Raw genomic sequence first — 27,781 nt, forward strand, 5'->3', positions numbered from 1 at the left:
GGGTTTGCTGGTTACTGACCGAGGCAAATTAGGCAGACCCTGTGGTTAGCATACGTTTGAGGGAGCAAAGGTTACGTGGAATACAGTTGGGAAAACAAAATAGCAGTTTGTCACTTAATTGTGGCTTTTATCCAAAAAAACCCCTAATACTCCTAGTGCAAATGGGATTAGTGAAAAGTGGACTCTTGAGTTGTCTGTAAGTTTGGATCTGGATAGACCAGTACATTAAAATTTAAATCTTAATTTTTCTTATCCCCTTGTGTGCTTTCTCTCTCAATTTCCCTTTTCCCTATTTGTCTAAGATCCTGTTGTCTTTCTGAAGTCTGCGGTTGTCCTAAATTTGTTACCTGGGGATTATCTGAGATTTTCCCCTTCTGGTTTTTCCTGCCTGCTGCTACGTGACAGTCCAAGTGCCTGGTGGCCTTTTCCTGGTGTGTTCTTCCCCCTCCGTCTTGGTCCCAGCCCGCGGCACCACTCCCTGGCTGCCACCTCTTCCTGGCCCCTCAGCCAGTCCATTCTGTTGATCGGAGCTATCATTCTAAAATTCTGTTTTTAACCAATACCCGCCCCCCGCCACCCTTTGAAAGGCTTCTTAAGACAGCTCCGTCCTGCTTTGTTTAAATATGGACTTCAGAACCCTCTGGCCTTTATAATTACTGTCTTTTTTATTCTTTATTGAAAATTCTCTTCCTCCCATACGTCTGCTTTCAGTCCCTGGTGTCCTGGAGTTCTCCCTTCTGCTTGAACTTTTTCTCAGATCAGTTCTTCCTTGCTAAGTTAGTGCCTTTTTCCCCCGTTGTCTTCCAGACCTTTATAGAAACTCCTCTGTCATCTTGATTAGCATTATACAGAGATTGTTTATCTCTGTATCAAAATATTTTATGTCATTGTAGAATGTTCTTATTTTACATATAAGAGTAAATCCTTTTGGCATAACCTTTATGATAATCTATTTTATATCCCCAGATTTTTATTATATTGAAGGTCTCCGAATAACTAGATCATTAAGTGAAGTTTGGAAATTCTTACCTTTTTTACTTTGTATGGCTATTTATAAGTGGTTTTAATAAGCCTTATTTTATCGATTCTAAGACTCTGGGTTTGCCTTAAAATTGATGGGTCACAGCGTAATGTGCGACACTTTTTCCTTTCTTGAGGTGCATAAAATAATGGTAAGTTTTAATGATTGATGACCTGTTAGATTAGGGAAATAGAGTATTTTCTCTTCAAAATTTTCCACTGTGAACAGTTTGTTTTCTCATATAATGCTTCTTGGTGGGAGGGGTCTTTTATTTTATTTTTTTTTATAGCTTTGAGTTTGTTGTTAGTTTAGATCTGGAGAACTGAGTAAAGACATCTACTTTAGAAAATGTATTTTACATTACACTGATTTTTAATTTTATTTTTAAAGTTTATTTATTTGGAGAGAGAGAGCATGAGCACAAGCCGGGGAGGGGCAGAGCGAGAGAATCCCAAGCAGGCTCCGCGCCATTAGCGCAGAGCCCGATGTGGGGCTTGAACCCGCGAACCGCGAGATCAGGAGCTGAGATCAAGAGTAGGACACTTACCCTCCTGAGCCACCCAGTTGCCCCTACGTTGATTTAAAAAATATTTTGATACTTAGGATAAGCCTGCTTTTAAAATATATTTTTTATTTTTAGGTGGAAGATGAAACGGTTTTACATAACATTCCTTATATGGGGGATGAAGTTTTAGACCAGGATGGGACTTTCATTGAAGAGCTAATAAAAAACTATGATGGAAAAGTACACGGGGATAGAGGTGAGCCATGTGTTTAATCTCTTGGAAAAAGGGGCCAAAGCATTGAGAGAGATTCTGAATTTGTAAGCATAGGTGTGAACATGGGTTTTTTTTTTAATATTAAAAGTAAGTTTATTGCTGGATTGGCCTGGGCTTACCAGCCTAAAAATTGTAATGTTTTCCCTACTTTTATTTATTTATTTATTTATTTATTTTAAATTTATTTTTTTTTCCAACGTTTATTTATTTTTGGGATAGAGAGAGACAGAGCATGAACGGGGGAGGGGCAGAGAGAGAGGGAGACACAGAATCGGAAACAGGCTCCAGGCTCCGAGCCATCAGCCCAGAGCCCGACGTGGGGCTCGAACTCACGGACCGCGAGATCGTGACCTGGCTGAAGTCGGACGCTTAACCGACTGCGCCACCCAGGCGCCCCTGTTTTCCCTACTTTTAAATTGAAGAATCGTTTTTGCTAACTTGAAAATGATGCACAGTTGCTTATCTCATAAATTATAATGTCAGTAACATGTAAATTAGAATGGTTTGAGTGTATGTAGATTTTAAGATTCCTTCACAGTAAAATTAAGACCGGGGCTCTGCTTACGTGACACATGGGCTCCAGAAGGCTCTGTGCTCAGAAAGATGTCCCCCTTAGCTCCCGCAGTTCCTGCATTTCTGTCCCCGTGTTCACGGCTTCTGCGTTTGGTGTCCAGGGGATCCTGTCAGTGTCTGGCAGGAGGGTAGCATGTGTAACGTCGTCATGGTCCCTTCTCTTCTGGGGAAAGTGAGGGCTGTCAGCTGCGGTGTTGGGAGGAGGCCGAGGCCACAGTTCGTTTCTAGGGCATCAGGTTATAGTGGCAGGCACTGGAGACTTCTGGCGGGGGTTGGGGGGTGAGTAAAGAGAAGATGACAGGTGTTGAAGATGAATTCTTCCTGACTTTGCCTCAGGCCAGCCTTGAAGGTGATCTCCCTCCTCATTTGAACAGCAGTGTTCCAGTGCTAACAGGCTCTGGCTGTTTCTTCCACGTTAGAAACGGCGTCAACTTGGCATTACCACCTTCCTCTGTATATTTCTGATACTTGACTTGATGAATTTCAGAATGCGGGTTTATAAATGATGAAATTTTTGTGGAGTTGGTGAATGCTCTTGGTCAGTACAATGATGATGATGATGATGATGATGGCGATGACCCCGATGAAAGAGAAGAAAAACAGAAAGATCTGGAGGAGAACAGAGATGGTAAGTTTCTTCATTAGGTTTGTGTGCAGTCCTGACAGCATCTTAGAGTGTCCTTTGTAACGTTTCATCCTGTACTTGAGTGTCTTTACTTCCTTTGCCTAACAAAAGAATGTACTGTTTGGGGGGATTTTGCAGGGTAGTTATCAGAATCGTCATTCCGATATATTGATCGTTGCACACAAGTAGTGTGCCAGTCACTTTATGTGCACCAGCGGTGGCTGTTGGCATCAGATCTATTATAGTCGAGGAGATGGGCTTAGTGCACTTAAGTAGCTTATTTAGTACGCTGTTGGAGGAAGAAACAGAACCCAGAACCCTGTGCTGGTCACCCCTCTGAATGGCTCGAGAGCCCTGCTTTTGAGCCCTATGCTAGTTACGGCTTCTCAGACAGAGCGGCCCGATCCAGAGTCCATAGTCGGCGGAGACTTGGCAGAGCTCATCGGTAAACAGCACAGAAGAGCGTGGGGGAGAAACTGCAATTTCAAAGAAGCGAAATGTTTTTGGGACGGGCCGCGGTCATGTAGTTCATATCCTTGAGTTTACAAAGAAGAATCAGACCCCAGTGGGTAGGTGACCAGGCAAGAAGGTCACAGACCCAGTCAGTAGCCGAGCTGGGATTAGCCCCTGGGGCTTCTCCCTCCTGGTGCACCTGAAACTTCCCATATTTGATTTTAAGTGTTTTGTTCGTCCGGCCTACCGACACTCCATGCAGACATGTGACATATGTCAGAAGTAAGTGAAACACAGAGTTGATAATTTTCATAGAAAATTAGCTTTGTTAGATGTAGTTGTGTGGAGGAAATGCAAGATTGAAAGACTTGCTTTTCTTTCATCTTTTTTCCCTTTCTTATTTCCTGATACAGACAAAGAAAGCCGCCCGCCTCGGAAATTTCCTTCCGATAAAATTTTTGAAGCCATTTCTTCAATGTTTCCAGATAAGGGCACAGCAGAAGAACTAAAGGAAAAGTAAGATTTGCTCATTTGAGGCAGTCTTGCCTTGTATGGTGTGTAGCTCAGCGTTTTGGTTTATCAGAAGTAGAACTCACGGAGCCGACGGCCCCCCGCGCTTCCTGTGTTCATGGTGCTGCGGGGTTCTCGACACCACGTACGTGAGGTGCTTCCCTGCACGGCGCTTACCGTGGTGCCAGTAAACACACGCGTGATTTCCGGTAGCGCTTGGAGAGGAGAACTTCTCTGGACACTTATAGAAATGTCAGTGTAGTTGATGTTTATTTTAATTAATGTGGTAACATTTTTCATGATCTGAATCCCATCCCTGAACTTGATTCTTTTTTATGTATTATTTTGAGAGAGACAGAGAGAGCACAAGTTGGGGATGGGGGGAGAGAAGGAGAGACAGAATCCCAAGTATGGAGCCCAATGGAGGGACTCGAACCCACAAACTGAGATCATGACCTGAGCCAAGATCAGGAGTCGGACGCTTAACTGACTGCGCCTTGATTCTTGATATACCGGACAGAATGTTTAATTGGCTCTTCATCTAAATAAGGATGGTTTTAGGTCAGACCTTTTCCTTGTGTGTGGCCGAGGCACGATGAACATCACAGATGCTATAGGGGACCTTTCAGAAACTTTATTTTCAGAGAAGGAGTTGTGGCCGTGCCCTCACCTCCCTTTTCCCTGGTCGCCGTCAGGTATAAAGAACTGACCGAGCAGCAGCTCCCGGGCGCACTTCCTCCTGAGTGCACCCCAAACATCGACGGGCCGAACGCCAAGTCTGTGCAGAGGGAGCAGAGCCTGCACTCTTTCCACACGCTCTTCTGCAGGCGGTGCTTCAAGTATGACTGCTTCCTGCACCGTAAGTGCGGCCGCCGCGTGCCCTTGTTGGGGTCTGTTGTGGGTCCCGTCGTCCAGCGCCGGGAAGCGGTGTCCTTGATCGCAGCTAGAATTGATCATTTCGCCTGGCGGTTAAGATGGAGAACTATGGGGTGGGAGGGAGGAGAGGGTGGGTGATGGGTATTGAGGGCACCTTTTGGGATGAGCACTGGGTGTTGTATGGAAACCAATTTGACAATAAATTTCATATAAAAAAAAAAAAAGATGGAGAACTATGCTAGGATCAGAGGACCGTTGTTTCGCAATTTGTTGCTTGACGGTTGCTGTGGAGTCTTTGACTTGGGCCACCCGGCTCCCACTAACGTGGAATACGGATCAGTGGTGTTCCCATAAAGGCTCACCTAGCACTTGTTTGTAGCGAAGCTGTGACCGTGAACCATCTCAGAGCCTAGAGCAGCACTGCCGTATGGTTGAACGCATTTTGTTGAATAAGAAATGGGCTAAAAAGATGTTTGTAGGTATTTTTGTCTGTTTAGTGTTCCTTTTTTTTTTTTTTTTTTTTTTTTTTTTTGGTTCTCAGAGTAAGTTTCTTTTAAAAATATCTGCAGTTGACAGGCGCCTGGGTGGCTCAGTCGGTTAAGCATGCAGCTTGGGCTCAGTTCACGATCCCATGGTTCGTGAATTTGAGCCCCTGCACCGGGCTTTCTGTTGTCAGCGGGAAGCCTGCTTTGGATCCTCTGTCGCCTTCTCTCTCTGCCCCATACCCACTTGTTCCCTCTTTCTCTCTCTCTTTACAATGATTTTTTAATTAAAAAAATATGTATTGTTTAATGTTTTATTTTTTGAGAGAGTGAGCATAAGGGGCAGAGAGAAAGAGAGAGAGAGAGAGAGAGAAAGCGATCTGAAGCAGGCTTTGTGCTGACAGGCTGACAACAGCAAGTCCGATTTGGGCTTGAACTCATGAACCTTGAGATCGTGACCTGAGGTGAAGTCGGTCGCTCAACCGACTGAGCTACCCAGGTGCCCCTCATTTTTTTATTTTTTAAAGATTTTATTATTATTTAGAGTGAGAGAGAGGATATGAGCTGGGGGGAGAGGGAGAATCTGAAGCAGGCTCCACGCTCAGAGTGGAGCCCAGTGTGGGGCTCGATCCCACCACTCTGGGATCATGACCTAAGCTGAAATCAAGAGTCAGATGCTCAGCCGACTCAGCCACCTAGACGCCCCAAAGATTGTATTTTTTAAGTAATCTCTACCCCCTGTGTGGGGCTTGAACTCCTGACCCTGAGATCAAGAGTCGCAAGCTCCACCGACTGAACCAGGCATCCCTACACCCAGTTGGTTTATAAAGTTGTGCCCAGTTCTTAAGAATATTATGAGTTGCATCCAAGTGTCACCATAGCGAATGGTCGCGTGGAAGGCTCTACGTGGAAGTCAGTGAAATGGTCCGTCCAGTTTGTAGACGTAGCATTCTCGTACCTTCCTTGTGCAAATGAATCAGGAAGTGGATGCTGCTTCTGAACATGATCACATGAGTTATTTTATTGTGGTCTTCAGATTTGAGTAATAGTGATGAACCTTGAACCTGATCAGTCCCTCCTCCGTCAGGCGGGGGACATTGACTAGTGAGCTTCGCTCCGGTGGGAGGCGGGGCTGCCCACCCATGGCACGTGGAGCGGCGGGGTCCACAGCTGCTGTGCCCCTTGCTTCCTCGTTCACTAGGGCCGGTCTCTTTGGGATTCCGCCTCGACGGATCGTGTAGGGATTCACTGCTTTCCATCAACTTCAGCAGAATCTCACAGACTGTAAATGTTTTGTAGGCAAAATGAACCAGTAAATACATTGTTAGATATACGTTAGCTATAGCATTTTGTGCCTTAAGTTTTTTTCTCTCTGATAGAATAACATAGTGCTTCATAAGCTGTTGTGAAGATTAATTTTATTATTATGTGTAAAATACTTAAAACAGTACTTGGCTTGTTTTTATTGTTATTTTTTAAACAGGTCGTCATTTACATGACCTACACTTCAGAAATGTATTAAAAGGTGTCCAGTGAATTCTCCCTGCCACCTCTGCCCCCGTGCGTAGCGTTTGTACCTCATTCCTTAAACCACTGACATCAGTTCTTCTGTATCTTTCTGGAGTATCTTCGGGCAAAATGCAAAGATGTTCTTTTCCCGACTGTCCTTCTCACAAGGTGCCATACTAGTGAGGCTTCTCCCTGTTTTGACTTCATGGTGTAGACGCTCTTCCTGTCTGGAGAGCTGCGTAGCCTTCTGTCATAGGAGGCAGCGGAACCCTGCACTTGGATCGAGTTGCGCCTTTCGTTCCCACGGTGCTGCGGTGAATGACCTTGGCTGTACCTGCACAGCATTTGCCATAGGTGCAAGTTAAGCTGGTCCACCGTGTATTGACTTCACTCTTTTGCATTTAACTCTTTGATCCTTTGGAAGCGAGTGATTCTGATAGAGTTTTGGATCCACTTCTCCCCACCTCCAAGGCTGCCTAGTCGTTTTCCATGTCACTTACTGGAAAGTTCCCTCTTCACTGCTGTGCCGCCCTCCTTGCCTGTTACCACGTGTGCTTGGGTCTTTTTCTTTGTGTTCTCTTCCAGGAGGCTTTATTCAGAGATCTCCTGCCTATTCTTTCTTGTTTTTTTAATGTAAATTTTAGAATCAGTTTGTTTAATTAAAAAAAAAAAAAAGTCTAGGTAGTATGTTTATTGGAATTCCATTAAATGTATAAATTACTTACGGGGAAATTGACATTTTAAAATGAGGATTAAGTGTAACCATATGATCAAGTTTCCTTTTGTGTCCTTTAGTAACCTTGAACTTTCTTCACGTAGTTCTTGTACATTCTTTTGTAAGATGAGTTCTAGGTATTAATGGATTGTTGCTGGGCTTTTTCTCTTTAAATGTTACATGTTTAATACCTTGATACCTTACTGAATTGTCCTTGTTTATAATAATTTCTCAGTGGATTCTTTGTTGAGTTTTCTAGTTCTGTAGGTAGACTATCGGCAATTACTGAGATTCTCTGTCTTTATGACTTTAATTTCTTTCCTTGTCTAATTACACTGGCTGATATCTTCAGTACGGTGTTAAATAACAGTGGTACTAGCAGATACGTTTTCTATCACTTCTGGATCAGTTTTGAAAAGTTACCTATTTCACCCAAGTTTTGAAATTTATTTGGATAAAGTTGACCTGAGTGCTCCAGTGATTTTTTTTCCTGCTTATTAAATGTTTCGTTCTCCCATTTTTCTTGATGAGCTTGTGGTTTCTGTATTTTGTTTTAAAAATCTGTTTCCTATATTTTTCCCTCAGAATCAGCTACTGTATTAGTTTTACTGTGTTTCTCTTTATGAGTCAGATTTTTGCATTGTTTTCATTCTTCCCTCTTTTTTGGATATATGTGGTTAACATACAATGAATCGTCTCTAGAGCACTGTCTCAGCCTCTTTTAGGTTCTGTTGTTTATTATTATTCTTCAGGAATTTTAAGGAATGTTTCAGGTTTTCTTTTTAACTCGTTGTCTAAGGGGGAGTTTTTAAACTTCTGGGGAGAAGGGCCTTTTTGAACGTTCTCTGTTTTAATTATTTGTGTGGTAGCCTCACTGATACCTGGTCTCACCTGTTACTTAGATGTCAGGGTGTCTACCATGGCTGGTCTGTAAGGAAGAAGTTTCGACGGTTAGGGGGATTTGCAGTTCATCCGAGCCAGAAGCTGAGTATCTGTCTGACCATGGTCTTTTATCTTAGACTTACATGTTCAAAGGAACCTTGAAGGATAAATGGTTTTGGTTTGGGAACAAATTCCACTTTGTATTCCAAATAACTTTTAGACCATGATCCATTTTGTAAATTGGAAACGGGTTGTTCTGCAAACTTGGGAGTCCTGTAATTCCTTTCTTGCTTGCTTTTTTTTCAAAGTTTATTTATTTTTGCGAGAGAGTGCATGCGAGTGGGGCAAGGGCAGAGAGCGAGGGAGAGAGACAAGGCTCAGTCCCACAAACCATGAGATTGTGACCTGAGCCGAAATCAAGAGTTGACTGAGCCACCCAGGTGCCCCGATGTAAATTCTTTATAAAAGTTTCAGCCTAAAATTGGCTGCCTAGTCTGTCTTTGACGCTTGTTAGAGGAACCAGGGTCAGCTCCTGAATTGATTGTGGTGGGTCTAAAGAGGTAACACATTTCTGATAGGGAGGGAAGGAAGGCAGGCTGAGAAATTAAGGTTGGGAAATTTTATGTGCTTACATAGGATCGAAAGTAGAACCCTGGAATAAATGTTTTGTTGGGTTTTCTATTATCTGAGTGGCCTACAGAGGAATCCATTTTAAGTATAAAACCCGTTTGTCATTTTTGATATTATGTAAGTCTGTTTTTGGAATGCGTATTAATGCTAATTGTAGAGCTTTTAACATTTTTAATGGTTAGAATTTCAGAAACAGTGTTCCAAAGTTTGTAGCTGATGGTTGACTTTTTTTTTTTTTTTTTAGTTTTCAGATGTGTAATGATTAAAATTGAGACATGTGGAGTTCATATTTGCCATGTAATTAACAGAGTGACTTAACCTCCCTATGTCTTGATTTTCCTCACCTATAAATGGGGGTGAGGATCCTAACGCCTGCATGATTTTGTGGGGGATTCAGTGAGGTCATGCCTGGAGCCTCTTCCTGTGTGCTTTGAACACAGAAACTTTTATTGTTGGCTCCCGTCACTGCCTGCTGTTACTACTGTCCTATGCTCTGAGCATTGACACAGTCATTTTGTAAGATACTTAGTAGTCTGAGATCTCTGATGTACAGAGAATTTATAGGATTACAACTATTAAGTATGTATGTTCAGTAAGAATTCTTAATACCAGGTTCTAATCGGAGCAGACAAGATCAGTACTTTGGGCAGAAGTTAATGTATAAACTTGACACTGTGTACTTCCCTGTGATCATTTATTTTGTCATAATTGTCACATGACAATGAGCTAAAGTATTTGAGAAGTGTTGTATGTTACCGGGAGGGGAGGTGGCTCTTCCTGCACGTGGCGAAGCATGCTGGGTGCGGGTCTCGGCACCCCTGCCGCCAGCTAACCAGCTACTCAGATTATCTCTTTAGTCCTGTTTCCTAATCTGTAAAATCACCACTGGAAGTAGGTGACTGCGAAGGTTCGCTCCAGCTCTGTAATCCTTGGATTCCCCAGTTCTGTATTTGAGGCATCAATATTTGGTGAAACGTTAGAAGATTCTGAGGGGCTACTTAGTATTTGCAGCCGTTTTTTAGAATCGCCAGTTTACTCAAATACAGGTATTGGAACTGGATATGTAACCGTCTTCTTACCTTTGCTCGAAAACCATAAGGTAAGATTTTTCATCAAGATTTTATAGGTTGCTTTTGAAAAAAACAAAACCAAAAAGCCCTCCACGTTCTTTGCTCTCTCCTTTCTGTCAAGTTTTAGAAAAAGTGCCCTGCTTGAATTTTCTTTTAACAATTTTCTTGATCAGGTTATTTTATGTAAAAATTCCCCTCAGAATCTTTATGAAAAGATTCCCCTCAGATTATATTTAGCTTGAAATATATTTTAATAACTTAGTTGAAATGTTAGTACTTTAAGACACCTATGTGAAAATATTAAAGTACTCTGAAAATCTAAAATAGTCCAGACATTTCTGGAAGAGGGAATTCTTTGTATCCTTAGTTTTCTTAAACAATTGAAGTTTGAAATTCTGCTGAGGGAAGGCTAACAATGAGAATAGTTCTCTTTTTTGAGCTAAATGCAATGTGAAATTAACAGTGGTACTTCAAGCAATTTTTAAAGTGCCTTTTATCATCAATGTGTTAATTTTTCTTTTAGAGCTGAAACTTGACTTGTGAGTGTCCGTTGCTTTTTTCTGGGCCTCTGCGGCATCTCTGGGCCTCTGCGGCCACTGTCTTCACTTGCGCACGTGTCTTATGTTTCTCACTGATTCAGGTGAAATCGAGAACTTCGGTCTTTAAGCAGAGGAGACATCCAGATTAAAAACGAATTTTACCAAAAATATATCACTCAGTATGTGCTGCTGATGTGGCCTTGACCTTCCGTAGGCTCCGACTTTGTATTTTAGGGGTCCTCAACTGTTCAAAAATGTAATCCAGTGCTAAATTAGTCATGGTATTGGTCTCTTCATTCCAGGGAAATCAAACTCACTTGAAACAGAATTTGAGCCTTGAATTTCTATTTCAAGACCAACATCACTTTGTGTCTTTGTTTTCTTGATTTCCTCATCAGTCAGTTCATCTATCCCATTTAAGTTCTATGGATAGAAGTATCGCTTTTTACAGATGTTTTTTAAATGGTTCGTTTCATGAATATGTCACTTGTTTTTGTCCAAATTAGATAGTTTTCGTCTTGTAATTCTGAACAGGGCATTTGTAGCATTTGCCTTGGTAGCTGGGACAGGCTTTCTCGAAGGTTTCTCCCAACTTCTCACTGCTGTGCATTCATGCTTCATTAGTTTGTCACTCTGCTATACTTTGAATCTTTTTGTTGTCAGGTTATTTGGGGATTTTAAGTTTCAAACACTTTTGTTTCTAGAACCTGTTTTGTGTGACCACGTATTTCCTATAGAACGGTGCTGACCGCAAGCCGTCTCTAGGTTCTTGAATTGTGTCTGATCCAAAGCAATGGAGTTTCAGTAGGCTGAGGGTGTCCTCTTTATTTCTTATTACTTAAAAAAAATTTTTTTTTAAGTTTATTTTGAGAGGGGTGAAGGGCAGAGAGAGTCTGAAGCAGGCTCCCCGCTGTCAGTGCAGAGTCCGAAGCGGGGCTCCATCCCGCACACTGAGATCATGACCTGAGCCGAAACCGAGAGTTGCTTAACTGACTGAGCCACCCAGGTGCCCTGTCTTCTTTATTTATATTTTTAAAATTTTTTTGTAAAAAAATTTTTTTAACATTTATTTTTGAGAGAGCCGCGCACGTGTGGGTGGAGGAGGGCAGAGAGAGAGGGAGACCCAGAATCTGAAGCGAGCTCCAGGTTCTGAGCTGTAGCACAGAGCCTGATGTGGGGCTCGAACCCACAAACCATGAGATCGTGACCTGAAATGAAGTCAGATGCTTAACTGACTGAGCCACCCAGGTGTGCCACCAACCCCCCCCAGCTGCCATCCTCTTTATTTTTAAAAACTAGTTATTTATTTATTTATTTTAAAAAAAAATTTTTTTTTTCAATGTTTATTTATTTTTGGGACAGAGAGAGACAGGGCATGAAACGGGGGAGGGGCAGAGAGAGAGGGAGACACAGAATCGGAAACAGGCTCCAGGCTCCGAGCCATCAGCCCAGAGCCTGACCCGGGGCTTGAACTCACGGACCGCGAGATCGTGACCTGGGTGAAGTCGGACGCTTAACCGACTGCGCCACCCAGGCGCCCCTAAAAACTAGTTTTAAACAAGTGCTGTCCCATTCTTGTCCCATTTGACAAGCTGGTTACTGACCTTTATTTAGAAATCAAGAAATTGTAGATGCCAGAAATCTTGGGTAAAAATAGGAAACCTGATTTCATCGTAGAAGGGATATATCCGTTGTTTCTAATTAAAGACTCAAATGTTCGTGATCTGAGTTGAGAGTTTTATGTGCATCAATTACACTTGCAAGGAGAAAAGGAGGAAATCCCTAATCATTCCAGAATTTACTGTTTCCTCCCTGGTTACGGGCTGGTGGGGAGGAGTGGTGGTTGTTTCAGGGGAGAGTTGAGGAGAGTACAATGAGATGATTCAGTTTAGGAAGAGCTCGAAGGAAAGTTCTGTAATGTAAAGCACACTTTGGCAAGGTTGTAATGTACCAATTGTTTCCACTGAAACTGGAAACGACGCGTAAATATAGTTATATTTGGGTATTTTATGTTTATTTTGCAGCTTTTCATGCAACACCCAACACTTATAAGCGGAAGAACACAGAAACGGCTCTAGACAACAAGCCGTGTGGACCACAGTGTTACCAGCACTTGGTAAGCCTGAGGGCTGCACGCTCGGAAGGCACTCGCGGAGTGTCCCCACCGAACGGTGGTGAGGTCTGTGGAGCCAGCGCTGACATGACACTCTTGCTCCTGTACCTCGGCCGTGTGGGGGGCAGGGACTCTCTCCCTTGCCCAAGTTGCTTTCCTCGCGGTTACACACTGCACGGTTTAGTCCTTCGTCACTCGTTTCATTGGTTTCTCTGCGTTAATCTCTTCAGCAACCTTGCGAGGTTGTTAGGAGCAGGACTCTTCCGCCCGCCACAGGGTTTGTGAGCGTGAGAAGCACAGGTGGCCCCTTCAGCCCCAGAAGCTCGGTAATTGTACGGGGTAGTTCCGGAGCCTTCCTCAGAGTTACAGACCCATGGTGGTTGGAGTGAGGTGATAGGGCCCACAGATTTTTTTTTTTTTTTTAAATGATGAAGAAAAGATAAGGGTTTAGGAAGAGGTAGAAAAGTGTTTTATGGGCACTATCTTATTTTTACCATTTCCCCTCTTTGAACCAAGCCACTCCTACCTAGGAACTAAATGGGTATATATTGCCTGTTGGATTTTGGACAGAAGATTCATTGAATGGCACCTGCAGAAGGTATCCTTCCTATTTTTAAGCATTTTGGTTTTTGTAGAATGAAGTGTAAAACTGTTGGCTGCTCTCAAACTTCTCCCTTCTCCTGCCACTGTGAACACGGAGTTCTTGAGCACAGTTTTATAATGCTCTGTGCCAGGCCGAATTTTACTGGGCTCCTCTAAGATGTTTCTGTGGTCTGTATAATCCGTGATCTTACTGTTGGCACATATTCTCCGAGACCGGGTTACTGGACTTGTTGATGTGGAAGTGTGCTGCTTTCACGATTTTGGGGGGCTGGGCATCCCTCCCAGGAAAAAGGGGGATGTTCTTTTTAATAGTAAGGCAGGATGGGACAAAGCCCAGCATGCTTATGTGATTCGTGTTCTTCTGGTATTCTTTAAATATCACCAGAGACGTTCTTAAACCCTGAAATAGGAAAGTCTGAAATGCACGGAATGTGATGCTTCTCACGAATGTTCGTGTTTAAAGAGACTCACCTATTTTTTATATTTTGTTATAATCAGCTAATATGGTTCACAAGTTCACACAGAATTGTGCCTGGTTTCGTACCCCTGTAGCACAAAGAGCACCTAGATCGATCTTTCGGAAATTTTCAAACTGTCAAAAGCAGATAGAAAACCAGGATGTGCAAATAATTATTGGTAAAAGTGGGTACCATGAGAATTTACTGACGACCCGCTTGGTGCAGTTCTTTTTCTCTCATGCAACAAAACGAGTTGGAGAACTTGACCTTGATGTCTACGTCCTTGACTTTATAGGAGGGAGCAAAGGAGTTTGCTGCTGCCCTCACCGCCGAGCGGATAAAGACGCCGCCGAAGCGGCCCGGAGGCCGCAGGAGAGGACGGCTCCCCAACAACAGCAGGCCCAGCACCCCCACCATTAACGTGCTGGAATCGAAAGACACAGACAGCGACCGGGAAGCGGGGACGGAGACGGGCGGGGAGAACAACGATAAAGAGGAGGAGGAGAAAAAAGACGAGACTTCCAGTTCCTCGGGTGAGACGCGGGTGACCGCTAGGAGACGGATCGAGTGCTTCTCTTAGTGGGCTAGTCGTCAGCACACTGACAACTCTCAGACCGGGGGACTCGTTCAGGGTGTGGAGCTGGCTTCTTGCCGCCCCTGCCCGCACCCCGGCCCCGGCCTGCGGAGACCGCTGCCCACGTGCTGGGGAGGTGGAGAGTCCGGCGTGTGGTCACGTTCCGTGTCGCGTTCCTTTCTCATTCGGTGTAGTGGTGTTGACGTTCTGTGCGAGGTTTCTGTGCTTTCAGCCCTGTGACTTACCCGAGTGACAACAGGTTTCATTTTATTTATTATTACCTTTTTGAGTAAGTTCTATGCCCAGGGTGGGGCGTGTGAACCCGTAACCCCGAGATCAAGAGTCTCCTGCTCTATTGGCCGAGCCAGCCAGGCGCCCCTCAGCTTGCATTTAGAATGTTGTGTTAAAGGGGACCCAGCCTTGTGTTCCGTGGGAGGCTTAGTGACTGTTTCCAGCCTTCTCAAGATGATTCTCTTCCTGCTTTTGTCCTAAGCACAACCCTGAGTTTTCTTTCTCTCTTCCTCCCTCCCTCCTTCCCTTCCTTGTTTATTTGGAGAGAGAGAGAATGCAGAGAGGCTCAGAGAGGGAGGGAGGGAGGGAGAGAATCCCAAGCAGGCTCCATGCTGTCAGTGCCAAGCCTGACGTGGGGATCAATCCCACGAACTGTGAGGTCATGACCTGAGCCCAGATCAGGAGTCAGACGCTGAACCCACTGGGCCACCCAGGTGCCCCCGGTTGTCATTTTGTGACCAGGGGGTAATTTCGGTTTTCTAGAAGCGAATTCTCGATGTCAAACGCCAATAAAGATGAAGCCAAATATCGAGCCTCCCGAAAACGTGGAGTGGAGTGGTGCCGAGGCCTCGATGTTCAGGGTCCTCATTGGCACGTATTATGACAATTTCTGTGCCATTGCCAGGCTCATCGGGACCAAAACTTGTAGGCAGGTAAGTATATCTGGTAAAACACTGTTCAAGAACTTCAGAGGGAAAACAGGCAGTCCCTGTCCAAACAGAAGAACGTTCTTGGTTATTCTTAAGCTCCTGTTCGTCTCCCAAAAAGCATGTTGATCTTTTTTCCACTGAGCGGGAACTGACGGAAAATGATTCTTCCGACTTTAGATCTCTCAGGGCTGGTCTAAAGGGCCAGGAAGACTAGGTGGTGAGCCTTGCGACTCTCGGTCAGAGTGTGGGTTGGGTCAGTGTCTTTTTGACTTTCCACTCTGTCCCAACGCCTGGCAGCTGCCGGCGGTGGGGAAGGGGGGAGGGTAACACTGGTTTGACTGAACACACGGTCCTCGTGGCCCCGTGGCTGTGCCTCTTGCCAGGTGTATGAGTTCCGTGTCAAAGAATCCAGCATCATAGCTCCTGTGCCGGCCGAGGATGTGGACACCCCTCCAAGGAAGAAGAAGAGGAAACACCGGTAAGTCAGTGTGTGGCCGATCTGACAGATCCCCGAGCCACTTCCAAGGGCAGCGGTCCGCCTTCGCTCGGTGACAGAATGTGGAGTCTTGTCGGCCTAGGTAGTCGCTGGTATTTTTCTCTTAAGAACACAGTACCCTGCAATCGATGTGGTGTGTTAAGGAGAACCTAATAGAAGCTTCTGTAGTAATGGCTCTATCAGTGCTTGAGCATTTACTCTAACGTGTGTTCTTGGGTGTGAGTGTTGAGAGCTGAGGGGGGCGCCGGCCTGGTTTTTATTCTAGGAGCCTGAATTCTCTACGTGTGTGGTGTCACTTTCTGTTCTTAAAAAATTCTTTTTAATGTTTTTTTTTTGAGAGAGTGCACATCAGGGGAGGGGCAGAGAGAGAGGGAGACACAGAACCCGAAGCTGCTTCCAGGCTCCGAGCTGTCAGCACGGAGCCAGACCCGGGGCTCCATCCCACGAACCGTGAGATCATGACCTGAGCTTGGACGCTTAACCATCTGAGCCACCCAGGTGTCCCATGTCATTTTATACTCTTGACACCTTGCATTAAGCCTCTGTGAAGGTCACCTTTCACAAAGGCTTGCCTGGAAGGGAGTTTTCAGGAAGACTTGATTTATTTGTTGAAGTTTATTTATTTTGACAGAGAGAGACAGAGCAAGCAGGGGAGGGGCAGAGAGAGAATCCCTAGAGCCTGATGTGGGGCTCGAACCCATAAACTGTGAGCGAGCTCATGACCTGAGCCAAAACCAAGAGTGAGATGCTCAACCGACTGAGCTGCCGAGGCACCCCAAGGCAGACTTGATTTGTTCATGCAGAGCCAGAAACTGTGGAAGTCTCGGTCTAATTTCCATCCCCTTTCCCGCGTTCTTGAGAGAAACATGGTTGGGTGTGAAGTAAAGGACTGCCACACTTCGAAAGTTGTGTATGTGCTCGTGTTGTCTTTCTTTAAGAAAGGTAGGGCCCACTGGATTTAGAACTTGAAGAACTTAGCAGTTCTTCCCACAGGAATTTGGGCTGGGTGTCAGTTTCTTGCTTGAATTCCGATCACACGGCTCAATGGAATTATTAAAGATGCCTAAAGTTAGAGAAACTGCACTATTTCTGGTTCATCTGCATCCGAATAAGCCCAACCCCGAGTCCTGCCTGGGGGAGGTGGGAAGGGCCATGGCCGTGTGGGGGGGCCGGGTCTCTCTTTCTTGTGGTTACAGCTGACCCTTGAACAACACGAGTCCAAACTGCCTGGGTTCATATACATGTGTGTTGCGGGGGGTGGTTGGTAGGGTTAAGTACAGGCCTGGAAATAGTATTTTATGATTTTCTCAACACCCTCTTCTGCAGCTTTTATCGTAAGAACACAGTATATGGCACATACATTGTACAAAATATGCATTAACCAATTAGTATCGTAAGGCTTATAAGTTTCGGGGGAGTCAAAAGGTAGATGCAGATTTTTGATGGTGCGGGGGGTTCGCACCCCTCACCGCGTGTTGTTCAAGGGTCAGCCGTACTGGGATTCAAAGCACAGCTACGTTCGTGGCCCACCCTGACCCGCTGAAGCGGCTTCTGTTGGATCTGTGCGGTGGCTACTCCCTGGCTTCACAAAGACGACCTTGATTTTCTGTGTTTTACAGGTTGTGGGCTGCACACTGCAGAAAGATACAGCTGAAAAAGGGTTAGCGTCTTTCCGTTCAACTTACAATTAACTTAAAAAGGTCTACTCATCTGTTTGCGAACAGTAACTGGATTAGTGTTGGGGAATATTCTGGTAGAATTGACTTCTGTACGTTAAACCCATTTAAATGGAGGATGTCTGTTGATGAAGTTCCGGTCAGTCCCGTGGTGCAGTGAGAGCTGGTCGGATGGAGGGAGTCAGTCAGTGACGGGAGGGCTCTGGGATTGGGGGGTGGGGGTAGTGCTCTGGACTTCCCCAGCACTTGGGGGATGGGAAGTGACATCTGCCATCGCTCTGTAAACAGAAACGTGTCACGTTGTAAATACAGGGAGGAAATTGCCGCCCTTGAGTGTAACGCAGAAGAGATTCTCGTTCTTTATGTGCGATCGGTCCCGCCACACCTCCGGGTGACCCGTGTGCCGTTGTTCTCTCTGTGCAGATGGCTCCTCTAACCACGTTTACAACTACCAGCCCTGTGACCATCCGCGTCAGCCTTGTGACAGTTCGTGCCCTTGTGTGATAGCACAAAATTTTTGTGAAAAGTTTTGTCAGTGTAGTTCAGAGTGTAAGTATTTGTTTTGCTTTGATGAATTGCATGAGAGTTTAGTCATGTTGAATCGCCGACCAAATCAAAGCAAGGACACGGCAGCTCTTGCTTGGGGTTTCCTTTTTAGGGCCTCCACTTATCCTACGAGGATTTATGGGCCCCCATAACGGGCTCCGTGCTAGTGGCCAGCCGGTCTCCTGGCCGGTGCGTGTCTGTGGGCAGGTTAGGCAAAAGTGGGTTTGATACGGGAGCTGTTCTTTGGTCGTTTACGTGAAATCGCAGTAAGGCTGCATGGAATAGTAAGGTTACAGGGCGTCTAGGGTTGGCTACCCAGATACTCTGGCTACCAGAAACCATCCGCGGGATTTAGAACTCAGCATAAAGGAACGTGTGCATAAGCGTCCTGACTGCACGCGTGTCGCGAAACTGCACAGGCAGTGCGGATTCCAGGGAAATACCTAGAATCTGGACTCTTAAAATGGTTACGAACCATGGCTGCTACTGTTATTTTTTCGTTTTTAAATGTTTATTTTTGAGAGAGAGCGTGCGCGCATAAGCGGGGGGAGGAGCAGAGAGAGAACGAGGGAGACAGAATCCAAAGCAGGTTCTGCGCCGTCAGCGGAGAGCCCGACGCGGGTCTCGAACTCATGAGCCGTGAGACCGTGACCTGAGTCGAAGTCGGACGCTCAGCCGACCGAGCCCCTCAGGCACCCCTCCGTGGCTCATCTTTAGCCCATGTTTTTCCTTCACACTTAGGGCATCAGAGAGCTTTGAAGTACACATGCCTGTTGGGCAAGTAAAAGCGGAAAAGCAGGAGCCCGGGGTGGTGGTTCTCAGTAGTGACCGCTGTAACTTGTGTTCTGGTGTTTCCTCTTCTGTCCGGAGGGGGGGGGGGGTGGAGGGCAGGAGGGGCGGGTCACAGGAGTTAGGCAGGGCTCCACGCGACGTTGACCCCGCGGTGGTGACAGGACCGTCTCTCTCGAAGGTCAGAACCGCTTTCCCGGCTGCCGCTGCAAAGCCCAGTGCAACACCAAGCAGTGCCCGTGCTACCTGGCTGTGCGCGAGTGCGACCCCGACCTCTGCCTCACCTGTGGTGCGGCCGACCACTGGGACAGCAAAAACGTGTCCTGCAAGAACTGTAGCATCCAGCGGGGCTCCAAGAAGGTAGGGCTCGTCCCCCCCGGGTGCTGGGGGTTGCCCGGCTCTTAAGGGCCGACGGTGAAGCGATTATCACATGGTTCGGCCGACCTAGAAGGGTTGGGTTTTCTTTGGGGAATGTGCCCGGAGGCAGGCTGCTCCGTTCTGTCCGGGATGCCTTACAGTGCTGTCACCTGAACCAGTCAGTTCTGCCAAGCAGCTGTGAAAGGCATCAGATTTAGAAGAGGGATTTTGCTAGTTGTTTCTAGAACTGGATGGTCTCCATGTAAATAAATGGTGTTCCTTCCTATCAGAACCTAGAGACTTGTTTTTCTCAAATAATATCCAAGGTTCTTTTTTGTGCGGAGTGCAAAAGAAAGAGGACTTTGCACACTGGAAATAGTTCCAGTTTCTTTAATAATCTTGAAAACAACACAGCGGGAATTTCATGCGGGTGCTTTTAACTGTAGCGACCAGGAGGTTTATTGCTGAACAAAAGAGATTGACAACGCGTACTTGGGAAATTCTGTATCTTCTGTTTTTAGGGTAGGTAGATGAAGGGCTTCTTCAGTTACAGACAGCTGATATTTGTCAGAAATGTTTATTATTTGTGAAAGAGCGAGCGCAAGTGGGGGAGGGGCGGGGTGGGAGGACACGCACAGCTCCGGTCACCGAGCTGTCGTGAGCCGTAACTGAGGCCGCACCGCTGGGCGTAGGGCCCTCCCGCCAGACACTGTGTTCGGGGCGGTGGCAGCTGTTTTATTTTTTTGGCTGTGACGGTTTCAGGGGTTGGGCTGTCGTATTCTAGGCAGTTGGTGTCATCGTCACAGGGCCGCCGCACCGCTGCTCAGCCCTAAGAATCTCATCGCCCCCACTGCATGACAGCCTCCTTCCTGCTCATGTGGACGTGGCTTCTTTTAGCTCCTCAAACAGAAAATAACATACTTTTTACCAACCGGGTTTCGTTCGCGTAAGGGCATTACCAGAGATGGCTTTATTTACCCAAAAAAGCCCACTGTTTTTGTGGCCTCTCAGAGCTGCCGGCAGCACCGGGGAGCCGGCCCCTCGGTGGAGCCCTCCCGACGTCGTCTGTCGTCTGCCTCAGTGGCCGCGTGAAGACGGGTCTGAGTCCTCGGGGCGTTAACTCGCCCTCGGGCTTCGCCCTCCTTTGCTGACCGGTCGGTGCCGTGCGCTTTCTTCTCTAGCACCTGCTGCTGGCGCCGTCCGACGTGGCGGGCTGGGGGATTTTCATCAAAGATCCCGTACAGAAAAACGAATTCATCTCGGAGTACTGTGGAGAGGTAAGGCGGGGCTCACCCGGTCTCGGGGGGGACAGCACGAACAGACCGCGGGGACTCGCGTCGTGTGTAGTAACTTGCCTTTGCCTGGGACGGGGTTTCACGGGGTAGGTCTGTGGGGTTCCGTTAGCCACGAAGTCATAAAAAATGCCTTTCAGCTTGGACTTAACTCCTGCCGGTGGGCTTGGCCTGCCTGGTCATAGGCTGCTTCGGTCCTCGTCACATTTCGCATTTAGCATCTGGGGACGAGGGGGAGAACCAGAGCTTCGTTTCGTGCTGGAGAGTCCGCCCTACTCGGTCCAGAGGCTGACTGATAAGGACCTAGAAACAACAGTGTCATTGATTATATACTTTTGTAGCCGCAGAGTTACAGAAGACCCGTTGGGCTGGCATCGTTTTGGAAACACCCGCCCGGTCCCCCGTTTGTATTTTTGGTCGATCAATCACGGTCTCCAGGCACGATTCCTTTAGATGTGGGAGTGGTGTTTCTGGGTCAACACTGTTGTGAAACATCAGCACGTAGACTGAACGCAGGAGAGGAACCAGCCGCAGGACCGTCTGTTGGGTTGCGTCAGGAAGGTGGGAAAAGGTCTGTGGTCCCCTTCGAGCTTGGGTCACCTAATCCACAACCGTCTTGCTTTTTAGATTATTTCTCAAGATGAAGCAGACAGAAGAGGGAAAGTCTACGACAAATACATGTGCAGCTTTCTGTTCAACTTGAACAATGGTAGGTCTGAGGGGGTGGCATCTGCGAGCCAGGGGTCCTTTTGGGGCTGCAGGGAGCGTCTCCGCCTCACTTCCAAGCGTCGGGCGTTTCTCACCGCCCGGAAACAGGCTGTTGGCGAGGCCACCAGGCTGAACCGGATGGTTCAGAGCCGGATGGTTCAGAGCCGCTGCCCGCTAGGGCTGCGCCGGCTCCAGCTGGGAGACGTGCTGCGGGTTTGCCCCGGGGCCTCGGTGGCGGGAGTCTGCTGGGTCTCATCAGGGCCTCTGACCTGGGAAGGGTGGGGAGCCCTGAAGGGTGGACGCATCCCCAGAACTTCCCTGCTTGTTCTCAGAAGGTCTGTGAGAATGAGGAAGCTGCTTTCCAGACGCTGTCTTGGGGCAGCGAACGTGAGGCCGTGGGGGGTGGGGGCGCCCCTCACCCCCGATACCTTCCGAGTAACTTTCCGCCGAAGCAAGTAGGTCTTTCTGCGAACATGTTCCGCAGGCTGTCGAGTAAAAAAAGTAAAAGGTGAAATGGCATATCAAGAATGCACATTTTTCGTAAAAGCCAGCCCTGAACAACCCTGACCCGTGGCTTCTCCAGAACCGTAGTAACTTTGTGTTTACTGATTTCAGACTGAAATTGTTCACTGCATTAGGTTCTCTTTCTCTCTTCAGATTTTGTGGTGGATGCAACCCGCAAGGGTAACAAGATTCGTTTTGCAAATCATTCAGTAAATCCAAACTGCTATGCAAAAGGTAGGTGCTAGAGGGACCAGGATTGCCAACAGAACCCCCTTTCAGACAGTGAACTTGAACAGCCCTGGGACAGAGGTGGATTATGTGCCCAAGTCAGACCCTCCCTGGGGCCCGTCCTCATCCAGCTCACTGACCCCAGTGTGTGTATCTCTTTCCAGTTATGATGGTTAACGGCGATCACAGGATAGGGATTTTTGCTAAGAGAGCCATCCAGACTGGTGAAGAGCTGTTTTTTGATTACAGGTTGGTAACAGCGTATTTCTAGTGTGACCTGAGGGCTTTTTCTTCCTGGACTCTAAGCTGTGGGGAAAGCCTGGCTTTTAGCTCTTTGTTGGATCTTCCGGTCTTAGAGGGATTGATTTCTGGTCATTATTTGTCAGGGGTGTGGGGCGGGGGCCCCCAAGTTACACAAGTAAGGCTTACTTTCGAAATACAGGCATACCTCGGCGTTATCGCGGGTTCGGTTCCAGGCCCCTGCACTAAAGCGAATCCCAATCCTCTTGCCGGGGGGTGCTTGCCAGACAGTGACAGCATCTAGAACAGTGGCTCAACCTTGTGGCTTTCAGTCGCCTTGTGACCCGTGTTTCTTAAATACTAGACTCGAAGGCCGAGGTGGCCGCCTGAGGCACGGGCTGCAGGATGGCGGGGGTGGCGGCAGGCACGAGCACGACCCTCATCCCGTCCGTCTCCGTCAGAGCTCTGGGATGTGACCGGGTGCACCGCCAGGGAGCTGCCCCCTCTTGAAAGGGATCTCTGGCTGAGCAGAACTCAGCAGCCAGCGTCCCCTGCTCAGTGACCGTGCGGGAGACCGACGGGCTTCGTCGTGCGTTCACAGAGCGCAGGCGGAGCAGACCTCCCGCCGTTCACGGGGGCCTCGGGTTTTCGGAACGGTCACCGAGCCCCGGCTGCCGATCCAGGTCACTGCCGCGTCAGCCCCCGATGAGGGAGTCAGCCCCGGGCACGGACTTCTCTCTGGCTCTGAAGGCCCGGCTGGCGTCTTCCGGGAGAAGGCTGTTGTGTCTCCACCGAAGGGGTGGGTGTCGTGCGGCCCCCCGCATTCGTTCCGGCTGCTGGGCCTTCCGGCCGGCCTGCCGCTTCGCCCTGCACTTGGGTGCTGTGGAGAGGGCGCCTTTCCCGGAACCTCCTGACCCACCTCTGCCAGCTTCAGGCTTCTCTGCAGCTGCCTCACCTCTCTCCGCCTTCACGGAGTCAGAGAGAGTCGCCTTCACAGAGTCGGAGGGAGAGGGAGTCGGGGCCTGGCTCCGGATTAGGCTCTGGCCTCAGGGGACGCGTGGCTGGCGCCACCTTCCGTCCAGACCCCTGCAACCCTCTCCACACGAGCAGGAGGCCGCGTTGCCTTCTTAGCACCTGTGTGTTCCCGGAGGAGCGCTTTTCTTTTCCTTCCCGAGCTTTTCCTTCCGCCTTCACAACTTGGCTCACTGATGCCCGAGACGTAGCTTCTGGCCCATCTTGGTTTTCAAAATACCTTCCTCGCTGAGCTCAGTCGCGTCTAGTTGTTTTATTCAAAGTGAGAGAAACATGACCTTCCTTTCACTTGCACACTGAGGGGCCCCCAGTGGATGGCTCACTGGCCTCATTTCCATATTGGTGCATCTCAGGGACTCCCCCCCCCCCCCCCCCCGCCAGCAGAGGGAGAGGGGTGGGGGCAGGGCCAGGCAAGGGAGCGGCCAGGCCAGACCACCTGTAATGTGTAGCCGTTAGACACCCCCACCACATGGGTGCAGTTCGAGATGCCCCGTGACAGTGCCGGCAGTCACTTCCAGGTCACCAGTCACCTGAACGGGCCTGATGTTCATGAGAAGGTTTGAAATAATGCATGAATGGCCAAATGCGCCAGACACGGAAAGATGGCACCGGCCTGTTCGCCGTAAGGCTGCCACAAACCTTCAGTCCCCGCCCCCGCCAAAAACAAGTAATGTTTGCGAAGCGCAATAAAACGAGGTATGCCTGTATGATGAAGAGTGGAGAAAGCCCACTTTCACCCTCGCCCTTCGTGCAGCCTTATGCACTCGCTTTTGGCAGAGGTTCTGTTTCCCCCCAGGGCAGTTAGAGCGAGGTCATTGCCTGCGACGGCCGAAGCGCCCGCCGTGTCATCGGTGTTTAGTATTTTAACAGTTAAGGCACTGGTGGCCAGCGTCCTACCTGGTCACCTCTGGGTCCTTTCTGTGGGAAGTCCCGCGGGCCGTCAGGGAGCGGAGGACACGCAGCCCCCGGTGGTGGGGACACGGCGTCAGGCTCTGCGGGGTAAATTGCCGAGAACCTATTTAGATGCGAGCAGATGCCTGTTGAGCAAACTACATCCTGTGGCCAAATACGCGCCCCCCCGGGGGAGCGCAGCTCTTGGGTGCGGCGGCGGCAAAACCGGGCCGCGTGTCGCCACTTACTACGGTGGCCTGCGGCACCACATCCGACAGGTCCCCAGTGGACCCCTGCCCCGGGGAGGTCGCGGCAGCCACGGCGCTCCGTTTTGGGCGTCCCGACCCCTGGGTCCAGGTTCTTCACGCGGAGGCTGGGGCTCCTGTTTGGTCTGGTGCGGGCCCGGCCGTGGTGACACGGACCCACCTTCCCGGGCCCGCGGGGATGGCAGGGGGTGGGGGCTGTTCCAACAGGCTTGTCCGGTTCTCAGAGTAGAAGCGAGTTTCTGCCCACGCTGCGGGAGGCGGGCGAGGTGGGGGCCGGTCTCCCCCATGCTGGCTCTCAGGTCACGGCGTTTTCATGCTCTTTCAGATACAGCCAGGCCGACGCCCTCAAGTACGTGGGCATCGAGAGAGAAATGGAAATCCCTTGACATCGGCTACCTCCTCCCCCCCTCCTCCTTTCTGGAACAGCTGCCTTAGCTTCAGGAACCTCGAGTACTGTGGGCAATTTAGAAGAATAAAATGCAGTTTGAAATTCTGAATTTGCAAAGTACTGTAAGAATAATTTATAGTAATGAGTTTAAAAATCAACTTTTTATTGCCTTCTCACCAGCTGCAAAGTGTTTTGTACCAGTGAATTTTTGCAATAATGCAGTATGGTACATTTTTCAACTTTGAATAAAAGAATACTTGAACTTCTCCCTGGTGTCGTCATTGATCGTACCGAGTTGTCCGTGGAGGGGACAGCACACTCACCCTGAAATCCTGGGGTGTCTTTCTGTGGGTCCCGATTTAAAGGCTATTTATTACCTGTATTAACTTGCCCAGTTATTATTTCGTATAACATGACAAGATAGCTGGCGTCCTGGGGCCCGGGCGGGCGGGTCCCAGCGGCCTGGCGCACAGGGGCCTTGAAGCCTCAATCTCCGTGTAGACAATCATGGAGCTGGACGAGGTGGCCGTTCGGAAATCCCAAAGCGGCGGGAGATTGCTTTCCTGCCTACGAAAGGTGATGGGCAACAACCAGACCGGTGTCAGGTCTTAAAGAAAGGCCGGTAAACCCCTCCAAGTGTCCCGGAAGCAGGGCTCTTGCCTTGGACTCGTCATGACAGCTGTGATCGGTCTGCGCGGTCCAGTTGCCTTTTCCGGAATTAGAGGACATTTTTGTGGATTTACACAGCGTGATGCTATTTCGTGTGAAGCTTAATCAAATCTTCCCTTTCCAACCACGCAAACCTCGACGGGACTGGTCTCTGCCGCATGTGGGCGCGTCAGCCCTGGCAACGCCGGTCCTCACTCGAGCGCTAACTGGCCATTTCGCTTTGGGGCCAGAAAACCTGGCCCGACGCGCCAACCTCCCGTGCTGCGCTTTCATTTCTGCCACGTCTGGTGCCGAAGGACACTGGGGTAGGCGGTCTCCCAACCCCCGTGTCCGGGAAGTGGTGCCACACGCTTGGGGGTCCGTCGCGGACGGACTCTGTCACTGCTACGTCCCGCCCCGGATGCTCGCCGTGAGTGGAGCCGCCGCCGCCCCCCGGCCCCCCCCCGCCCCCCGTGGGGACACGCGGGCCCATTGAGGACAGCGCGGGGACCACCGCTCCAGTGGGGTCTACAGGCCTGGAGCTTCTTCCGGCCACAGCCTTCCTGCCGTTGACCGCCGCCAGCCCGTCCCCGTGTGTGAACAGCTGGGAGCGGAGCCTGGAGTCCAGGGAGGTTCTCGCTCGACGCTCCAGACACCCGGATCCGTGGCCGAGACAAGAGTTTAGTGGAGAGCAGGGAGTTGTGAGCACAGCACGGTGAGCTTCTTGTGCCCGCATCCAAAACGCCCGTCTCCGGTGTCCTCTCTACACCGGTTCTCTCGGCACAAACGCCGGCCACGCACCCAGTCGCAAGGGCCTCTTACGTCCGATCCAGTCGGCTTTAGATTCGCCTTTGTAACGCGCAGGCGGGCACAGGGCTAGACACATGACGTATTCAAATACCCAGTAACGAAGCCAAAACGTGGGGGAAGAACTAACTTTAAAAATTGTGTGCCTCCCCCACTGCCGTACCCCCCACGGAGAGGAAGCCGGATGCGGGCCTCCCCGGCGGAGGGGACTAGGAGGTGGGTAGCGGCTGTACCAGGACAGAGAGGCTTCGGACAGTTTAGGAACATCCGATGCTGGAACGGATGACGACAGCCTGACATGACAACAGGTGGCCCTGCCGGCCAATTTCTGTGGTCCCTTCTTGACCTCTTCCCCCCCGCCGCTGGTCGTAACCCCAGGCAGGTGCCCCAGGGTGGTGACGACGGTCCCAACATCCACGTCTAGGCGGTGGCCCCTTGCCCACAGACGGACGCCCAGGCAAATCTGAGGGCACCGTGAGTAACCGGTTTGTCAAAATGCTTTCCGGTCCGGATTTAGTGGTTTCTTACAAAAGCGTGCAGACTACGATCCATCTAGAAGCTGCTTGCTTTTCCGTATCGTCTTGGTTCATTCAGGCTCCGGCCTTGGCAGTATCCATTCGGTGACTCGAGTCCTGGCTCCCACCTCTGCCCAAGAGGCCCTCAATCCCACGTGAACCAACGAATCGTGTGACTTACACTCGTAGACAGGTCATCGAGACAGGTTCCCCATGTGAACGTTGTCAAAGAACCTGAGTATTCGGTTGAAAAGTCTAGGAGCTTTGGGCCCTTCACGGACACGGAAATCGCTGCGAATGATGGCTTCTACCTCGGCCCCCTGTGGTAACGGATTCCAGGAGGGTGGGTATCAGAAGCGGTCTGAGACATCGCGTAGGTAGAGCTTTTTACGAACCAGGACCTCCATAAAGCGGCTTAAGAAGAGCCCACGCTCACTCGGGACAGGTCAGCGTGTGGTCGGCCACGGACGAGGGCGTGAGCCGGAAAGCTGACGTTCGGGGAATAAAACGAAGTCGCCCAGCCGGCCGCGTTACTGCGATTCCTGGGACAGCGGTCTTCGGAAGGGAGGGGCCGTGCAGAGACCGGCAAGCGCGTTTGGGTTTTCGTCCGCGGGTGGTAAAACCGCGAGTTCTTTCAAAGGGACGTCAGATACCGGTGTTCGGCAGGGAGACCGGCCACCTTGTAATGCTCAGGCCGTGGCAACATCTGTTGCCTTTTTGTGTAGACTCAAATCCACGTGAGTTGACGTCTAGCGAACAGAAACCGTTTAGGCCGCAGGTGCCCGTTCCTGTACCTACTGGTGTGGCCCCCCCCCCCCCCGCCTTGGCGGTGCTGCTCGGGCCTGTACCCGCCACCTTCCCGGCCGCTGTCCCGCAAAGGCGCCGGCGAGCGACGGGCCAGCGGTCTGTCTACACAGGCACGTCCGACCGCGGCCCCAACCCCGGCGAACCCGTTACCCTCACGGGCCGCGGACCACGGCCCTACCTCGTCCGTCCCCCTCCTGGGCGCGCAGCCTGGAACGCGGTGGTGGTGCTTCGACCGACA

General features: G+C 49.2%; 1 protein-coding gene and 1 long non-coding RNA gene across 7 annotated transcripts in view; one reads left to right on the forward strand and one right to left on the reverse strand.

Annotated features, from left to right (window-relative positions):
- Positions 1-25,032, forward strand: part of EZH2 (enhancer of zeste 2 polycomb repressive complex 2 subunit) — a 64,916-nt gene extending 39,884 nt beyond the window's left edge. For all 6 annotated transcript variants that reach the window (XM_040471682.1, XM_040471684.1, XM_040471681.1 and 3 more), the window contains 16 exons: positions 1,662-1,782; positions 2,861-3,001; positions 3,865-3,967; positions 4,657-4,820; positions 12,689-12,780; positions 14,134-14,371; positions 15,187-15,356; positions 15,737-15,831; positions 17,469-17,509; positions 17,949-18,074; positions 19,042-19,220; positions 20,399-20,494; positions 21,137-21,218; positions 21,875-21,955; positions 22,114-22,198; positions 24,704-25,032. In XM_040471682.1, coding sequence (XP_040327616.1) covers positions 1,662-1,782; positions 2,861-3,001; positions 3,865-3,967; positions 4,657-4,820; positions 12,689-12,780; positions 14,134-14,371; positions 15,187-15,356; positions 15,737-15,831; positions 17,469-17,509; positions 17,949-18,074; positions 19,042-19,220; positions 20,399-20,494; positions 21,137-21,218; positions 21,875-21,955; positions 22,114-22,198; positions 24,704-24,764 — 1,875 coding nt within the window. In that variant the 3' untranslated portion in view covers positions 24,765-25,032. The remainder of the gene's footprint in view (positions 1-1,661; positions 1,783-2,860; positions 3,002-3,864; positions 3,968-4,656; positions 4,821-12,688; positions 12,781-14,133; positions 14,372-15,186; positions 15,357-15,736; positions 15,832-17,468; positions 17,510-17,948; positions 18,075-19,041; positions 19,221-20,398; positions 20,495-21,136; positions 21,219-21,874; positions 21,956-22,113; positions 22,199-24,703) is intronic.
- On the reverse strand, positions 24,909-27,708 carry LOC121028155 (uncharacterized). The gene is made up of 2 exons (XR_005789098.1): positions 27,173-27,708; positions 24,909-27,056 (listed from the first exon to the last, which is right to left on the reverse strand). It is a non-coding gene; the product is annotated as an uncharacterized LOC121028155 (long non-coding RNA).
- Between the last annotated feature and the right edge of the window lie 73 nt (positions 27,709-27,781).

Source organism: Herpailurus yagouaroundi, unplaced genomic scaffold, assembly GCF_014898765.1.
Source record: "Herpailurus yagouaroundi ecotype Mexico unplaced genomic scaffold, PumYag 100, whole genome shotgun sequence".
NCBI lineage: Eukaryota > Metazoa > Chordata > Mammalia > Carnivora > Felidae > Herpailurus > Herpailurus yagouaroundi.